The sequence below is a fragment of the Macaca thibetana genome, chromosome 1 (genome assembly GCF_024542745.1).
Source record: "Macaca thibetana thibetana isolate TM-01 chromosome 1, ASM2454274v1, whole genome shotgun sequence".
Lineage (NCBI taxonomy): Eukaryota > Metazoa > Chordata > Mammalia > Primates > Cercopithecidae > Macaca > Macaca thibetana.
The window spans coordinates 118,245,623-118,260,382 of record NC_065578.1 but is presented as its reverse complement, the minus strand read 5'-3'; the positions used below and the strand labels follow the sequence as shown (position 1 = coordinate 118,260,382).

The 14,760-nt window shown below is 52.8% G+C and overlaps 1 protein-coding gene and 1 long non-coding RNA gene across 2 annotated transcripts in view; both read left to right on the top strand.

Annotated features, from left to right (window-relative positions):
- The first annotated feature begins 355 nt into the window (after positions 1-355).
- Positions 356-1,416, top strand: LOC126931159 (uncharacterized). Its single transcript, XR_007717782.1, has 2 exons — positions 356-492; positions 868-1,416. It is a non-coding gene; the product is annotated as an uncharacterized LOC126931159 (long non-coding RNA).
- Positions 1,417-13,443: 12,027 nt separating this feature from the next.
- TBX15 (T-box transcription factor 15) overlaps positions 13,444-14,760 on the top strand; it is a 106,241-nt gene continuing 104,924 nt past the window's right edge. The window contains exon 1 of the mRNA XM_050748587.1: positions 13,444-14,197. Coding sequence (XP_050604544.1) covers positions 13,993-14,197 — 205 coding nt within the window. The 5' untranslated portion in view covers positions 13,444-13,992. The remainder of the gene's footprint in view (positions 14,198-14,760) is intronic.

Genomic DNA, 14,760 nt, shown 5'->3' with positions numbered 1-14,760 from the left:
TCCCTTGCCCATTCGGAACCCGTGAGTTTAGGCCTGGATCCCCCAGCTCCTGGGGCGTCGACACCTCTGGCTCAGCTTCCCCACCACGGCGCAGGGCGGCACTAAGGCGCCGCGCTCTCTCTCCTCCGTGGTCCTGACAGTGGGGGGGCTTCCGGTCACACTTTCTGGCAGGCAGGCTCTGGGGCACAGGGCCGCTCTAGAACCTGCCCTGATCTGCTCTTCGCAGCTCTATAGTTTTAGCGACAATTTGTTCAGTGAAGCTTCTCAGACAATAGAAAGTTCTGAGGTTTCCTGGACGTTGTGTTCGGGAGGCGGGGCCGGGACCCGCTGACGGCAGTTTCCCAGCCCTGTTCCCCCTCCCCTGCCCCCTCAGCCGCCGGGCAGCAGAAGGAGGCGGCCAGCCTACTCCTGCCCCACGGCCGGACGAACTGCGGCTGCCGCACCCGTCACCTCTGCACCTGCCTGGTTGAGGTGAGATGCCTGGCGCTCACGGTGAGGGCGGTGCGCGCAGGCCCGCACAGAGCTGTTGGGGCTGCCCCGGGGTCGGTGACTTCAAATGACGGGTGGGAGAAGGGCCTGCGAGGCTAACAGAATCCCACTCAGGGGAGTGGAAAGAACAAAAATGTTTCGGTGACCTAGGTAATAGTCCTAGCTTTGCGGCTCAGGAACCCGGGACCATTTAACGTCAAGTTGTAGGGACGTTAGTTTCCTTATCTGGAAACGAGAATAACACTGTTGCTCCATCCTCCCAAGGGGATAGCTCCCAGATTGGAGATGCAGTCTGGTGGGAGGCTGGAGAGATGTAGAACCCAGGGCGGGAAAGAGCAGGCGCGCTCTCAGCTGTTTTAACCCATACTTCTTTAGTAGACAAATCTGAAATTTAAAACAGAAATGGCCACATAAGGACAATTCAGATGAAGCGCAGGCGGGCTGACATCGCGCACTTGGGTCTTTCCTGCAAAGGCAGCCGCGCTCTGGGAGAAGCCTAGTCCTCCGGCTTGTCCCCGGGCCCGCCCCAAAGGCCGCTGGGAGCTGAGTGAGGACGTGGCGGTCCCCTCGCGCATCTTACTCCGGAGGCAGGTTCCGCAGAAAGAGCCTTCAATCTCGGCCGTTTGGCTCCAAGATAATCTCCTGGCGAAAGCTGAGAGGCGGCTAACTTATTCAGGGGACTCAGCCCCTAGACTGAGCTTCTTCCGCTGCAAAACACTCCCAAGCCCTGCGAACTCGCGGCTCGAGTCTCCCCAGGCTTCCGGCGTGAGCGTCCCAGCTACACTTTAGGGCACTTTACTTGGCCGGCATCTATCCGGTTTTCGATTAAGGAAAGCGCAATGGGGACAGAGGGAACCCCGGCCTCCTGTACCAGGCCTACGTAGTCGCCCAGGTGGCCGGGTCACAAATAAACAATTCCAGCATCAAGAACCCCGCTAACTTCTGTACTCCGCTAACCTCTGAAAACCTGATACTGATCCAGGTCTCCCAATATAATTTGAATCTCCCCAGTCCTTCCGGTGGAACAGCTCGCCTGAGCGCAAGGAAAATTGACAAGGAGCCTTTAGCTAGCCTTCTAGCTTTGAGCTTGAGTAGGGGCATGGCGACTTGGTGGCTTCTTCGCGGTTTATTGGTGTATTTGGTGACTCTACAGATCCAGATCACAGCTCCACCCCCCCCCCCCCCCCCCAAACATTCTCTTCCTCACCACGCCTCCCCACCTCCCCGCCCCGCCCCGCGCCCTGGGCAAGTTGGTATCTCTAGAAGAGCCTCAGGGTTCTGAGTCCCGTGGGGGCGCGCAGAGATGGTCAAAGCAAGGTTTCTCCACGAGCCCTGAACTCTGAAGCTACAAGTTTCCCCGCTGCGCACCCTGCGAAATTGGTGGGGAAGAGTATTTAAAATACAATGGCAAAACGCACTGTTGAGAACCCTTTGAAGTTGGGCAACCACGACTGCTCCACTCTCCCCATCTCTTTCCTCCCCATCTCCCCACTCCTCCATATGCACCAGAAATCGGCACTTTGATCTTGTAAAGCAGCAATTTATATTTATTTAATTTTTTTTCCTGTAAAACGATGATTGGACCGGGGAGAAAATAATGTAACTCCACGGGCCGCAGGGCTGAGCAGCGGCTGTCTAGGCCATGCCGGGGCTGGGTGAGGGCACCATGCACATCTGTTCGCCCGGGTTTGCAGCGCATTCCTCTTCGCCAGGGTTCTCTTGCGCTCTCTCTCTCTATCTCCCACTCCCCCCCACAAACCCCCCCCACAAGGAACCGGTCGACCCAGGCAGGAAGCTAGGCTTTATTTGTCTTTGACGAAGAATTGCTGGGCGCGGTGGTGGGGGCTTGGGGAGTGCAGGAGGAAAAGTCAAGGCTGAGGCTCCAGTTCGGGAAAGTGAATTGAAGAGAGGGGAGGAAGAACTCAGAGAGAAAACCACCTCCTGCCTTGGAGAAGAAAACTCAAAAGCCATTCACCTTCTTCTCTAATAGTGGAGGGGTGGCGGCAGCTGCGGACTCAGTGGGTGGAAGGCCAATATTAGCCAGTTCTCACGTGTCTTTCCCCATACCCAGAGCACGGAGATTTACGGGAATAAGTCTGATGTGCAACCTTTCTCGGCACTTTGCCTAATAACCTCAAATTGGATTAACATTTGGGAAAATATTAACTACTTAAAGCGACAAACACCATGGCTTCCCACTAATTTCTCCCACCCTCACGCTAAGCCCAAGGTCCCTCCCTCCTCTGCCTGGGTCAACCTGGCCAAACTCCCACTGCTCTGGGTCCTGCTTCTGGGTCTTCCACTCCCTAGGGCCCTAAGTCTCTTAGCCCTTTCTCCCAATAACCACGTTTTCTTTCTGTACTCTGAGATCTCTTGTCTTTGCTCTCTGGCTGCCCAGGGCATGCTGTATCCAACACATCAGTGTTTGAGAAAGGAGTTCAGGAGACCCAACCATACCTGGCCTTCAATCTGCACAGCTGATTCCTCCAGGCCCTTGACCCCCCCACCCGGCCCCCTTCTGCTTTGTGCTAGGAACCCTTTGCTGAGGCCTTCAAGCCCCAGGCAATGGGCCACCCTGGCTCTGCTATACATGATGTGATGGACTTGCTCAGAAGACACTTTCTAGGATCCCTAGTCCTCTGCTAGTACCTCAGATTCTGATAGTCTCAAGCTGCTTGGGGAAAACGGGCCAGGGTGGGGGGCATTGACACATGCACCAGACAGAGGTGCAGCCAAGGTCTCAGTAACTGAGAGGCAGTGCTGACCACTTCCCTTCTATTTTTCTTACCCTTTGTTTCCTTTTTCTATTCCTTTTCTTTTTTCCATTCCTGTCTTTTTTTTCTTAAATTCTGTCTTCTCCTTCCATTCCCTCTCATGTTTCCCTAGCTTTCATTAGCCTCTCTCTGTTCTAAATTGCTGCAACCCACATTCCTCAGGCCCACAGAGGCTGCTAGTACACTTGTCCACTGGCATCTCCAGCCCTAGATAGAGATGGGGGTGCTGTGAGAAACTGGGAGCAAAACAGGAGCAGCTAGTGTTAGAGCCCTCAGGGGCCTCCCAGGGCCCAAGGCCCAGTTGAGGGACTCAGTGGCTCCTCCTTGCACATATCTTCCCTTTGAGCATCTAATGCTTCCACTTGCTCACCTCCCTCCCCACAGTCTTCTTCAGGAGACAGGTGCCAGCTGGGCTTCCAGTCATAGGTTAAAAAAATCAGGAAAAAATAGATGGAAAGAAAGCAAATGGTGGTCCCTGGATGATATGAGAGTCTGCTGCAGTCAGTTGGCTGGCTGAAAAATGCATCTGTAGTACTGAAGGAAGCTCCCCCAGTGGGGTGGACATGGTTGAGAGTTACTAGGGAGGACAGGAGGGAGATCCAGGAGCAGCACAGAGCAGATGCATGGGCAACACCTGCACCAAGGAAACCTGGGCAACACCACCTTACCTCAATAAGAGTTTTAATGCAGCATTTGCACAGAGCAAGACAGCCAGTGAGACTGGATTTGCCATCAAGGGGAGAGAAAATGTAGCCCAAGAAAAGAGGCTGCCAACATTCCACTGAGAAGTCCAAAATGGGGAAAAGGCAAAACTAAAGAGGGGAGGTCTTCTTGCATTTCACCATCTTCCCTTTCCTTTCTGGATCCCACAGGAAACAGTGGTTTGGGGCCTGGTCCAGGGCATCCCAGGGACTGGCTTCGTCCCCTCCATCCCTAAAATCTTCCTTTACTCTGGCAGCCCAGGCCCTCCTGGCCAGCCTTTGCTGGGGGCAGGTGGGAGTGGGTGGGGGTTGGGTGGGGTGGGAAAGAGCTAGGCCTGTGATCTCTGCCAGGGGAGGAGGCTGCAGCCACCCTGGCACCCAAACAAGACCGAACTCACTCCCAGAACTGGAACTCCTCTAAGCCCAGAAGTCAAGAGGGACTTTGCAGCGTGGCTGCCAAGGTTTGTCCTTTGAGGGGTGGGGACTTTGATGACGAGGCTGTCTCTCCCTCCAGCTATGTTTCCTAAGGCTGATCTGCAGCTTGACAGGAGCCCTTCAAATTAAGCCAATAGCTTTTTCTCCCAAGCCGAGGTTTTTCCTCTGAACTCTGGAGTTCTGCTCCCTTCCATTTGGCTCCAAGGACCTGTGAGGTTTCTCTGCCTGTCCCCTTTCTCACGAGGAATCTGATTTCCAAGTCCTCAGCTACTCTGATAAATAACTGACACCAATAAGTGCTCGGAACCTTAAGACAGTTTCTTATTTGCATTTCAAGTGGATCTGAGCTGTAGGGATGACAATTAAAATAAACAGAGGACCCCCCGAGTTGAGTCCTGTGAGTGTATGTATGTGTGTGTGTTTGGGGGCGGATGAGAGGGGAACTCAGTTTGAAAATATTTGGGGGCCCACCATAGGCAGCTTTATCTCACTAGTGGCCATCATAGAGTGATGGAGAGAGCTCCCATGCTGGGTTAACACATCCTGTCCTCAAGAAGCTCCCAATTGGCAGGCAGAAATGGTCTGCTTGGCACTGGCTACAGACCACTACTGCGAGGACAAAGTCTACTTAAGACATAATTGATGTTACCAGCCTACAAGTGGGTGGGGTTGAAGGTCCAGAAGCCTTCAGAGAACAGGTGGCTTTGGGGTTGAGCCAATAAAGGGTCAAAGCCATGTAAAGCGGATGTTTTCAGGTGAAGCTGCCCAAGCTGACTGGGCACCGCGAGAGAAGGCTGACCAAGGGCTGGTCTGAGGCTGGCAATGGGGATCCTGGTGAGCAGAATAAGAGCTTAGCCGCATGATCCCAGTTGACCGCCCATAGCCCTAGGTCACTGCTTCCAGGTTGCCTTCCTGGAAGCAGCCACTGTGGCTCCTGCAGTGATACATGTTCTGTTGGGCACTTGGCTGGGCCGTGCCTTGAGTAATGTCACAGTGGGAGACCCTGCCCCACTATCCTTTTGAAGACCTCTCATGTGTATGTTAGATCTGGGCAGGCAAGATTTTTTGGCCTGTGTAAGACAGTTCCATCAGTGCTCCATCTTTCCCTACTAAGTTACTTGAATCAGTTGCAACCAGAGAGAACTTAGGTGTGCACAGAGAAAGGCTGAGGGTGTGGGAGCAAAGAATTCCAGCTGCAGAATTCCTTTTAGAATTTTACCTGCACTAAAAGCTGTGAGACCTTTGCCAAGCTGCCTAACTCCTTGGTACCTCAGTTTTCTCATGTGTAAAATGGGACTGGTAATACTAGTTCTCAGCTTGTAGAGCTGGAAGCAGGTGACATAAGTCCATGTAAAGCACTTAGCAGAGGGTGCTAAGGCATGGAGTAACAAGCTCAGTAAATGTTAGCTCTTCTTAATTTGTGCAGACTAGAAAGAGAGGAGATACAGAATGAAACTTGGTGGCAAGAGAGGAAGGCTGTGGAAATAAACACTTATCTTGTTCTCTTTGCCTCTCCTGGAAGGAGAGACTTCTGGATAGCAAACACCGTCTACTGTTTTCCGAGCTGGCTCAGAAGTTCTCATTTCCTGTGGTAAAGGCAACCAAAGATAGTAATATTGGGTGTTGGTGAAGCTTCCATCCACCATAGTGCCACTGACCCTTGCCCCTCAGAGTCATCATGCCTTGCAGGCCCCTAATGCCACAGACATCATTGATAATTAGGAGAAAATGGATTCATGAATGGTTCCATTTTGGAAATTCCTTTATTTGCCTAGATCTGTAGGCTGTCTTACGAAGTCCTTGTGAAGGTACGGAATTCAGTATTTTTCTTGGTTACAGATGGACCACTTTCCTCCCTGCTGGCTTTCCGGGGTACTTGGCAATGGGCCAGAGTGCAACGTCTCTTGTGGCTGTTTGAATGGGACCAGCAGTGGGACTGTTCTGCCCCAACTCTTCCCCAGCAGCAGCTCCAGGGACTCCGGCAATGTTTGCCTCTCAGCAGACACCCACGTACGTGTCTCTGGTCTGAAAGTACGGTCAGGTTATAAAACAACATTTTAGAATTATATACATCAATCTATATCTACTTATTTACTTCAGCCTTCTGGAGGTCTCATTTGTCCAGGGCAACTGTGCGCCTGATCTTGGTAATCTCCTTACCCTGACTAATTTGTGTCACAGGATGCTACACCTACCTCCCAAGAGTTCTGGATTCCTTCCTATCCCCTTTGATCTGGTTTCAGGTAGAAGAGGTAGCCCATGAGTTATGAGCCAAAGTCACATAAAAGCCTCCCATGGACTAGCTCACACCCTGCTCCGCCAGCCTCATCTGCGGCTGTGGGCAGAGGCAAGAACAGTTCCAGCTGCCCCAGCTACCCTGACCTTGGCAGCCTGGAGGATCTAATACCCCAGCCCCACCTGGGAGCTGCCCAGTTGTTCTCATGTGGAAAGTTGTTTTCCACTCTCCTTGAATAATGGAGAACAGCTATTGAATAATGGAGAATAGCCACCCCACTCTCCTTGATTAGCTATTTCCACTGGTGGAGAGGGGAGATTGGGTATAAGGAGGCTGTAAAAATCCACATTTGGGACTTTTTGGGTGATGGCTCAGGGCTGGGTAAGCTCTTGAATTTCCACCTTGAACATTTTGCTTGTAGGTGGCCATTTATTAGCAACAAATGAAATTCAACCACTTCTGGAAAAAATAAAGTCATCATCAAATTAAATCCCTAATGCCTCAATTCAGCTGCCTTTAGCTGCTGGTCCTTGTGCCCCAACAGATTTCAGAGCTAGAGGCCCCTCTCCCCTGCCTTCTTTCTGCCAGCCTCAGCCTCCCCACCACCACCCCGCAGAAACCTCAGGTAACCCTTTTATGTCCCAAGGTTGCTACAGAGTTAGACCGCAGGGTCTGGTGCTTCTTCCCGTATAAGCTTTAGATAATTCTTCATCTCAGTGGAAAAACTAAAGGAAGAACTCTGCTTAGCCAAGCACCTGCAAACCCAGCATGAAGCGGGAGATGGAGTCACATTTAGGGGGTGAACCTGGTAAAACTGGGGTTCCTGAGACCAGAAAGAACAGGGAAGAATTCTCTGTGTACGACTCATCTGGCTCCCAAGATTTGGCTTTTTGGCCTGAGGCCTGCCGACTAAAGGGCCAAGGGGCTGCACATGAAAGCAAGACAAAGCCCTGTTGCTCCCACTTGGCCCCACCATTTCTCACTGTCCTGTTTGTCAGTCCCTACTGAGGATCTTGGGGCTTTGGAAAAAGTCCTAGTCTCCCCCAAGAACTGGGTGGCTCTCCGGGGAGCGAGAGCTGGAAGCTGGGTACTCCTCATATTTCATTTCTTTTGTTGCTTCAGACACCTTGACCATTCAGGCAATCCCTTCCAGATAAAGGAGAGGAGGCTACAGGACAGCCACATGGATTAGCTTCAAGAAGCCAGGGAGATCCCGGGAGAGTTATGGATTGGGGACAAGAGATGCAGCAGGAGGGATGCGTGTTGATTTCTGCAGACCTTGGGGGCAACCGAGTGGGGCCAGGATGTTTCCTCACATGCCTGTGTGTGACGCTGTGTACCCACGTACGTATTGTTTCCACATTCATGTTCGATTCTAGAAAGGTACATGGATACAACGCGTCTGGGTATACGAAGTGTTTGCATGCTTATGTGTGCTGCTGGATAAACTTATGTCTTTCTGTAGTCACACATGATACGTGCATGATGCTTGCACTTAGCTTCCTATAAAACGTATATGGTAGTTGCTAATGTAGCAGTATTTTTTTCGGGGTGGGTGCACGTTGGGGCCTCAAAACTCGCTGACTTTGGATTGGGTTTTATGGTCCTGCCAAGCAATCCCGAGCTTCTGAGAGTGCAGAATGTTACCTTCCAGCATTGCGGAAGCAAGGCCGAGGAGAGGGGCTGGAGGGCTTCCCAGAAAGCCCCTTCACCTCGCACCCTAGGCCTGACTTTCCGCCTTGGTAACCTGAGGCAGGCTCCTCCCACATGCTCTGTGGGCCCAGCTCAGGCTCGAAGTTACGCATCCTGCATCCTACATCCTGCGAAGGCTGGGAGGGCCGGAGCTGGCGCCTGCCGCGGCGCACGCTGCAGTCGAAGGTCGGGCTGCGGCGTTGCGCTAAACGCCGTGGGGAAAGAGAAGCTGGGCCTGGGGGAACAGGATTTCCTCACCTCTTGGGCGCGGCCGCTCCGGCCTGGCCACACAAGGCTCCCTTTGTGGAGGGGCCCTGCTTCTGCGCAGACCGAAGTCAGCGAACAATAGCGCAATTTTGCGGCCCGCCGGGCCCGGCTCTGCCGGCCACACCGCGGCGGCCGAAGGCGAGGAAACCGGGTGGCGCTTTTTTATAGTCACAAATATAAAATCGGGGCTTTCCCCCCCTTTTCGCTAGCCTCTTGCCCCAATGCCGATAGAAAGCAGATAAATTTATGAAGGGCAAGCTAAGAGAATAATTACAGGGTGAAGGCCGTTAAATTTTATTTCCAGTCCCAAAGGCAAAACCTGCGATTTTATTGCAAACATCTGGAAGGACCAAGGGATGGGCACGCTGCTGGTTTAAAATAAAAATAAAAGATTTTATTTCGTGAAAACAAAAAAACATCATTAAAGACCTTTCACCCCCACGGACTTTTATTTTTAAAAAGTGCGAGGGGGTGGTTGAATAGTTAACGACTTATGCGGGTCCCGCAGCTCTCTGCGACTTGAAGGAGCGACTGGAGGTGCGGTCTGCAAGAGTGGGCCCACGCCGCCTCCGCGGATCTGGCGTTGGGCGGGCGTTTCCAGAAATCCACTCCCTTTCCCCATCTCACCACGCCCGAGGGTTCCAGACCAGTTATGCTGTCCCATTTCGTGCTCCTGTGTTTTTTGTTTTTTGTTTTGTGTTGTTTTGCTTTGTTTTGCTTTAGGGGCATCGATTTGGCAAAATACGTGAAAAGTGGAATCGTTGACCTCACATTCCCAGAAGATTCGATCACAGCAATAATAAAATCTCAGGTCTGTCTGGCCCGGCCCCAGGGTCGATGACCTTGCCTGCTCTTCTTAGTTGTAAAGTTTTAAGAACCCCTTCACTCTGAGGATAGGGAAACTGAGGCATGGGCCATTAATCGACTTGCCGAAGGTCACACAGTTTGGAGGTGAACCGGACCTGGTCACTAGGCTTCAAGTTCGCCTTGCAGTCTATATGGTTTCTTCCCACCCCATAGACGCCTCATAATGTTTTATACCTACCTTGATGGGCGAATTCATTGTAATTCTCTCACCCCCACAGGGTGTCCTACCCACGTGTTTAAGGGCAGCCTAATATGTCCCGCTGGCCAACTATTTTTAACTTTGTTTTCAATTACTCACTCAAAACTCCGAAATCAAAGCCGGCTGGTGGTTCACCTTGGTATTGAGGCATTAGCAGTGGTGTTATTTAAGGTGCTATTCAGTGTGGGGTAATGGGACGAAAAGACAGGTATGTGGAGGATGTGGGCGCTCCGTTTCTGGGAATGCCTATTTGTGTTTATGACTGATCTGTTGCCGCATTATTCTGCTCTTCCTTTGAAAAATCAAAATATCTGGACATGGTCAGTTGTAGGTGAACAGTTACTGTACTGCCTTTCTTTTTCTAACTTTTCCTCTTCCAAGACTAGGCCTGGACCTCCACTTCCCTGTAAGTCCCTGCAGGTAGCCTGTGAAACCCCAGGGCTCCTCAGACTTCCCAGGTACCCAATAACCTTCGCTTCCTTTTGGGGGGCTGCAAGGAGTAAGTGGGAGGCAGACATCTTGCCTGGTCTTTGTCAACCAGTTTCAGGCCTAAAACAGCCCTGAAATTCAGTCATTTCAGGGTGGATCGCCTGTAGGATCCACTCAGGGCGAAAAGCTGGAGCCTGTAGCAGGGAAACATAGGTAGTGCCTAGGGAATTAGCCTCATAAACTGGGTACCCCACCCCACCCATAAAGGGTAAAAGAGAGAGAAACTGGGATAATGAGGAGAGATTTTAAAAGCCCGTTGATGTAATCAGTAGAAGAAAAATTTGCATCACACTTCCAGGTTCTTACATGTAATCTCCCAAACCCTCCCTCAGCTGCACACCAGTGTACACCTAAGTACACATATTAAGCCATCCCACTTACTCTTTCTCCAGACTTTCCTCCCCATCAGCAGAGTCACCCACCAAGGAGTGCATGCTTCTGGTAAAAACCTTACATTAACTCCTATAGAGTCACGGGAGTTTTCTCTGCTCCTCCCATTTACTTAGAGGAAACCCCTTATTTTCAAGACTGCTAAAACCCAGCCTGCTTTCATTTGGGTTCGATTGGTTTTAGTGGCCTAACCTACAATTCCAGGATATGTGTGTCTGTGGAATGGGGGTGGGAGCAGCCTATGTGCAATCTGAAGGAGGGGTGTGGGAACTCTACCGCTGACTACTGACTCTGCTGAGAGCACGCTTCGGGAGGATGCAGATGCATGCTGTTGAAGGCATTGCTTATTCCTCTTTGTATGCCTCTCAGATGCTGTGTCCTTGGACACACAGGAACAATCGAGCCTCTAGACCTGCAATTAGGTTCCTGGATAACCAAAAAGTCCTCCTTTTTTTTTTTTTTTTTTTTTTCTATTTTTGAGACAGGTTCTCACTCTGTCATCCAGTCTGGAGTGTAGTGGCCGGATCTCGGCTCACTTCAGCCTGGACCTCCGGGCTCAGGTGATCCTCCCATGTCAGCCTCCTAAGTAGCTGGGGCTACAGGCCCACACCACCACACCCGGCTAATTTTTGTATTTTTTGTAGAGATGGGGTTTCTCCATGTTGCCCAGGCTAAGTCCTCCTTTTTGAGAAAATTTCATGGTCTCAGGGAGGGTGAGGCCTATGGTGTACCTGCTTCTCAGTCCAAACCAGGCCTGTGAGAGGCTGTGAAAGGAAAAAGGCTGCCAGAGAGAGATGGGAAATACTGGCGATGGGGAGGAGAAAAGAGCTGGGAAAGTCTAGAGGCCGGCCCTATTGCTACCCCACCGAGCTTGGTAGCTGCAGGCTCCAGCCGCAGGCGGAAAACGCCGGGCGACACCAGAGTTGGGAGCTAAGAGAGAAGCCCCAGCCGCTGGGGAAGGAAACTGCGGGTTCCGGGCTGCCTTGTCTCCAGCTTCTCTGCTGAAGCCCGGTAGCAGTGAATGCGCGCTGACTTTCAGCGACGACTCCTGGAAGCAACGCCAAATGGTGACTGAAGTGGGAGATCCTGCGCCTCTCCATCCGGGCTCCCGAAGTCCTCTGGGCAGAGCGGCAGGAGACGGGGACCGGTACCCTGCTTCCAGCTCCCTAGAGTGCATGTTCGTGCTCCCTGGGGACCTCTAAGCCTGAGACACAGGCTCTGGGGAGGTCAGGTTTGGCTGAATCACACTCATCCGGTGACTTTTCCATTGTTCTTTTTGCATTCACTGGGATGCTAGCTTCCCGACATCCTGGTTGGATCCTAATTTGAGGCGGGGGCGAAGGTGGGGGGCAAAAATAGCCTCTTGTCCAAAGAGGCCCAAGATGCATTCACAACACTGTGGTTGCCTTCAGCACCAGAGCACTTCCAACTGTAATAATAAAGACTAGATTTCCCTGGGTCCCTCCGCAGTCCGGCAGAGAATTCGGCGTTTCAGAGGCCTGACAAGTCATCTTTTCTTGCCGCAAGGTGGGAGAGCTGATTCTCCCGGGCCTCGCGAAAACAACAACAAAAAATCTTAACAGGCTGTGGGCCCGCTAACCTAAACTTTCAGGTTTGGAGACTTCTCAGGGCCTGGCTGTCGTCACGACTGGACTGCTTGGCCCCTCAGTCTGTCCCCCGCCCCCGGGACCCAGCTCTTTCCGGCTTCTTTGCAAAAGGATAGAATTGTCTCGACCAGGGCGCTAGGACTGGAAGATCGGGCTGTGTCTAGGCCGCTGTCCGCGAAATCTGAGACGTTTTTCCAGCTTGGCTAGGACCGACTTCGCCGCGGGTTTGAGCTTTCTCTGCACTCGGGGGTCTCCTGCCGTCCTCGACCAGTGGCGTAACTTGGGAAGGGGTGTGGGAATTAAGAATGGCCAGGAGAGTTGGATTTTAAATTCCTTAGAAATCCATATTGAATGCAGTCCTTAGAGATTGAAAAAGGCGGGGGACGGCCAGCGGGGAGATCAGTTGGCCGGGAAAGCCAGGCTCTTGAGGTAACGGGATTTGCAGGGAATTTTGAAAAAGCTCCTTCTCTTATGTTAAAGTTCCTAGTTGCTCTCGCCTGGCACCTCTCCATAGGTTCTCCGGAACAAGAGCCCGGAATAGGCGAAGCTCAGCACAACGTTCGGGCCATACGGAAAGAGTATTTATTTGCAGCGTGCGGGGCCCAGCTGGAATACGCCTGAGGAGCTCTCCCTAAACGCTGCGCTCCGCCGCCCGCTCCTTGCTCTCAAGGCGCCTGTGTCTCCTTCTCCACCAGGTAGAGCTGGAAGGAGGAAGCGGTCTTTGAATTTTCAGTTACAAGACCCTGGTTAGTAACAGAGCTTTTTGTTTGTTTGTTTGTTTCCTTTTGCCTTACCCAGATTTGCTTAGAAAACGTTCAATAGGAACATTAAAAACCTGTGCGGCGAAATCCAGGAGGAACCAGCATATTCTAAAGCACCTGGGGCTGATGCGAGATTATCATAATCGTTTTCTGGCGTTTTGGACAGGTTAACATTTTGCCAGAGTCCCCAAATTCCAGATCTGCAACTAAAGTGACTCTGGGCTTGCAGCGTCTATGAGACCCGGCAGATCTGGAAGAAAAACGTATGGATTTGGGATTTGCAGGAGTTTGTAAAGGCGCAGATCAGACCCGGACTTTCAACTGTCCTACCTCCCTCTTGGAGTAACCCATGGGGAAACCGGGAAGCCAGGGGTTAAAGTCGGCCCAGGAGCATCCAGGGGACGACTGGCGCGCCGCCTTGGCCCGGGCCTCAGTCTCTCCCTTCCTCTCATTGGTTCGCGCTCTCGGGGTTTCTCTTGTTCCCTCCTCGCTATTGGTTGGGGGCTGGCTTTTTTCCCCCTCAGTCTTTTTCTTCCTCCCCCTCCCTCTCCCTCACCCCTCGGACAGGAGCGCACCGCCTGCCCCCTGTTCCTCGGGAAGGGAGGAATTCAGCGGAAAAAAAAGTTTCCCAGAAGTTTGGATCAGAGGGAGGACGGGAAGGCAGAGAGGAAGAGAGAGAGAGGGAGGAGAGAAAAAGAGAGGGAGGGGAGAGAGAGAGAGAGAGAGAGGAGAGAGAGAGAATAATAATAATAACAAAAACAAGATGAAGTTCAGGGGACACAGCCTGTGAGCGCCTGCCCCGGTGGGTGGGAAGCAGGACTCGGGCGCTCATGCAGCGAGCGGGCGGCGTTCGGAGCGCTAGTTCCTAGCAGCTGGGCCAGCGTAGGGGCGCAGGTCCGATCCGGCAGCGGAGGGCGGAGGAGGACGCAGGGGGAGGGTGCAGAAACCCGTGAGCCGCCGCCTCAGCCTCGTCCGCCGCGCCTCTGCCTCTCCCGGGCCGGGCCCGGTGGGCGCTCCGAGCTTCAGGGCGCCGGCTGCTCCCTCGGTAACGGGGGCGAGCGGAGGCAGGGGTGTGGGCGGCTAAAATGAGTGAAAGGAGAAGATCTGCAGTCGCCCTGAGCTCGCGAGCACATGCCTTCTCCGTTGAAGCCTTGATCGGCTCAAATAAAAAACGGAAACTGCGAGACTGGGAGGAGAAGGGGCTGGACCTGTCCATGGAGGCGCTGAGCCCCGCGGGCCCACTCGGAGACACGGAGGACGCGGCGGCACACGGCCTGGAGCCTCACCCGGGTGAGTGCGTCGCAGCCGACCGCGGGAGGCGGGCGGAGAGGGGACGCCGAAGGGCCAGTCGCCAGTCGCCGGTGAGGAGCTAGGCCCTGCCGTTGACGCCCTGCCGTGACCCAACATAGGTTTCTTTTTCTTCGCGCAAATGCCCTGAGCCTCCCTAAATTTACCGGAACCAATTTTGGGGGCTGAACTGAGCCTTGCATTTTGGTCGGCAACCTAAGCAAGGAGTCCTCTTTGTTTGCATTTCCTTCTTTTGGGAGCAGAGCGCAGCTTTCTGGGTGTCCGTGGGTGAAGGGGCTGCCGGTCCCTGGGATTGGGAGGGGCGCGGGCCGAAGGCAACGGCGGGAGTCGAGATCTGGGACTAGCTTCTGAGAACTCGGAAGGACTGGCGCGGCGTTCTTCAATCCAATACCTCAGTCTCGGGGGAATGACCAGTTTGTCTCATTTAGCTTTCAACCTCGTCCTTGCCCTTCTCCCACCAACTTTTCGATGGTGGAACATAATTATATTTCTACTCCTTTGGCGTTTACGGAAACAAGAATGGGTATTAGACCCCCTACTCCCTG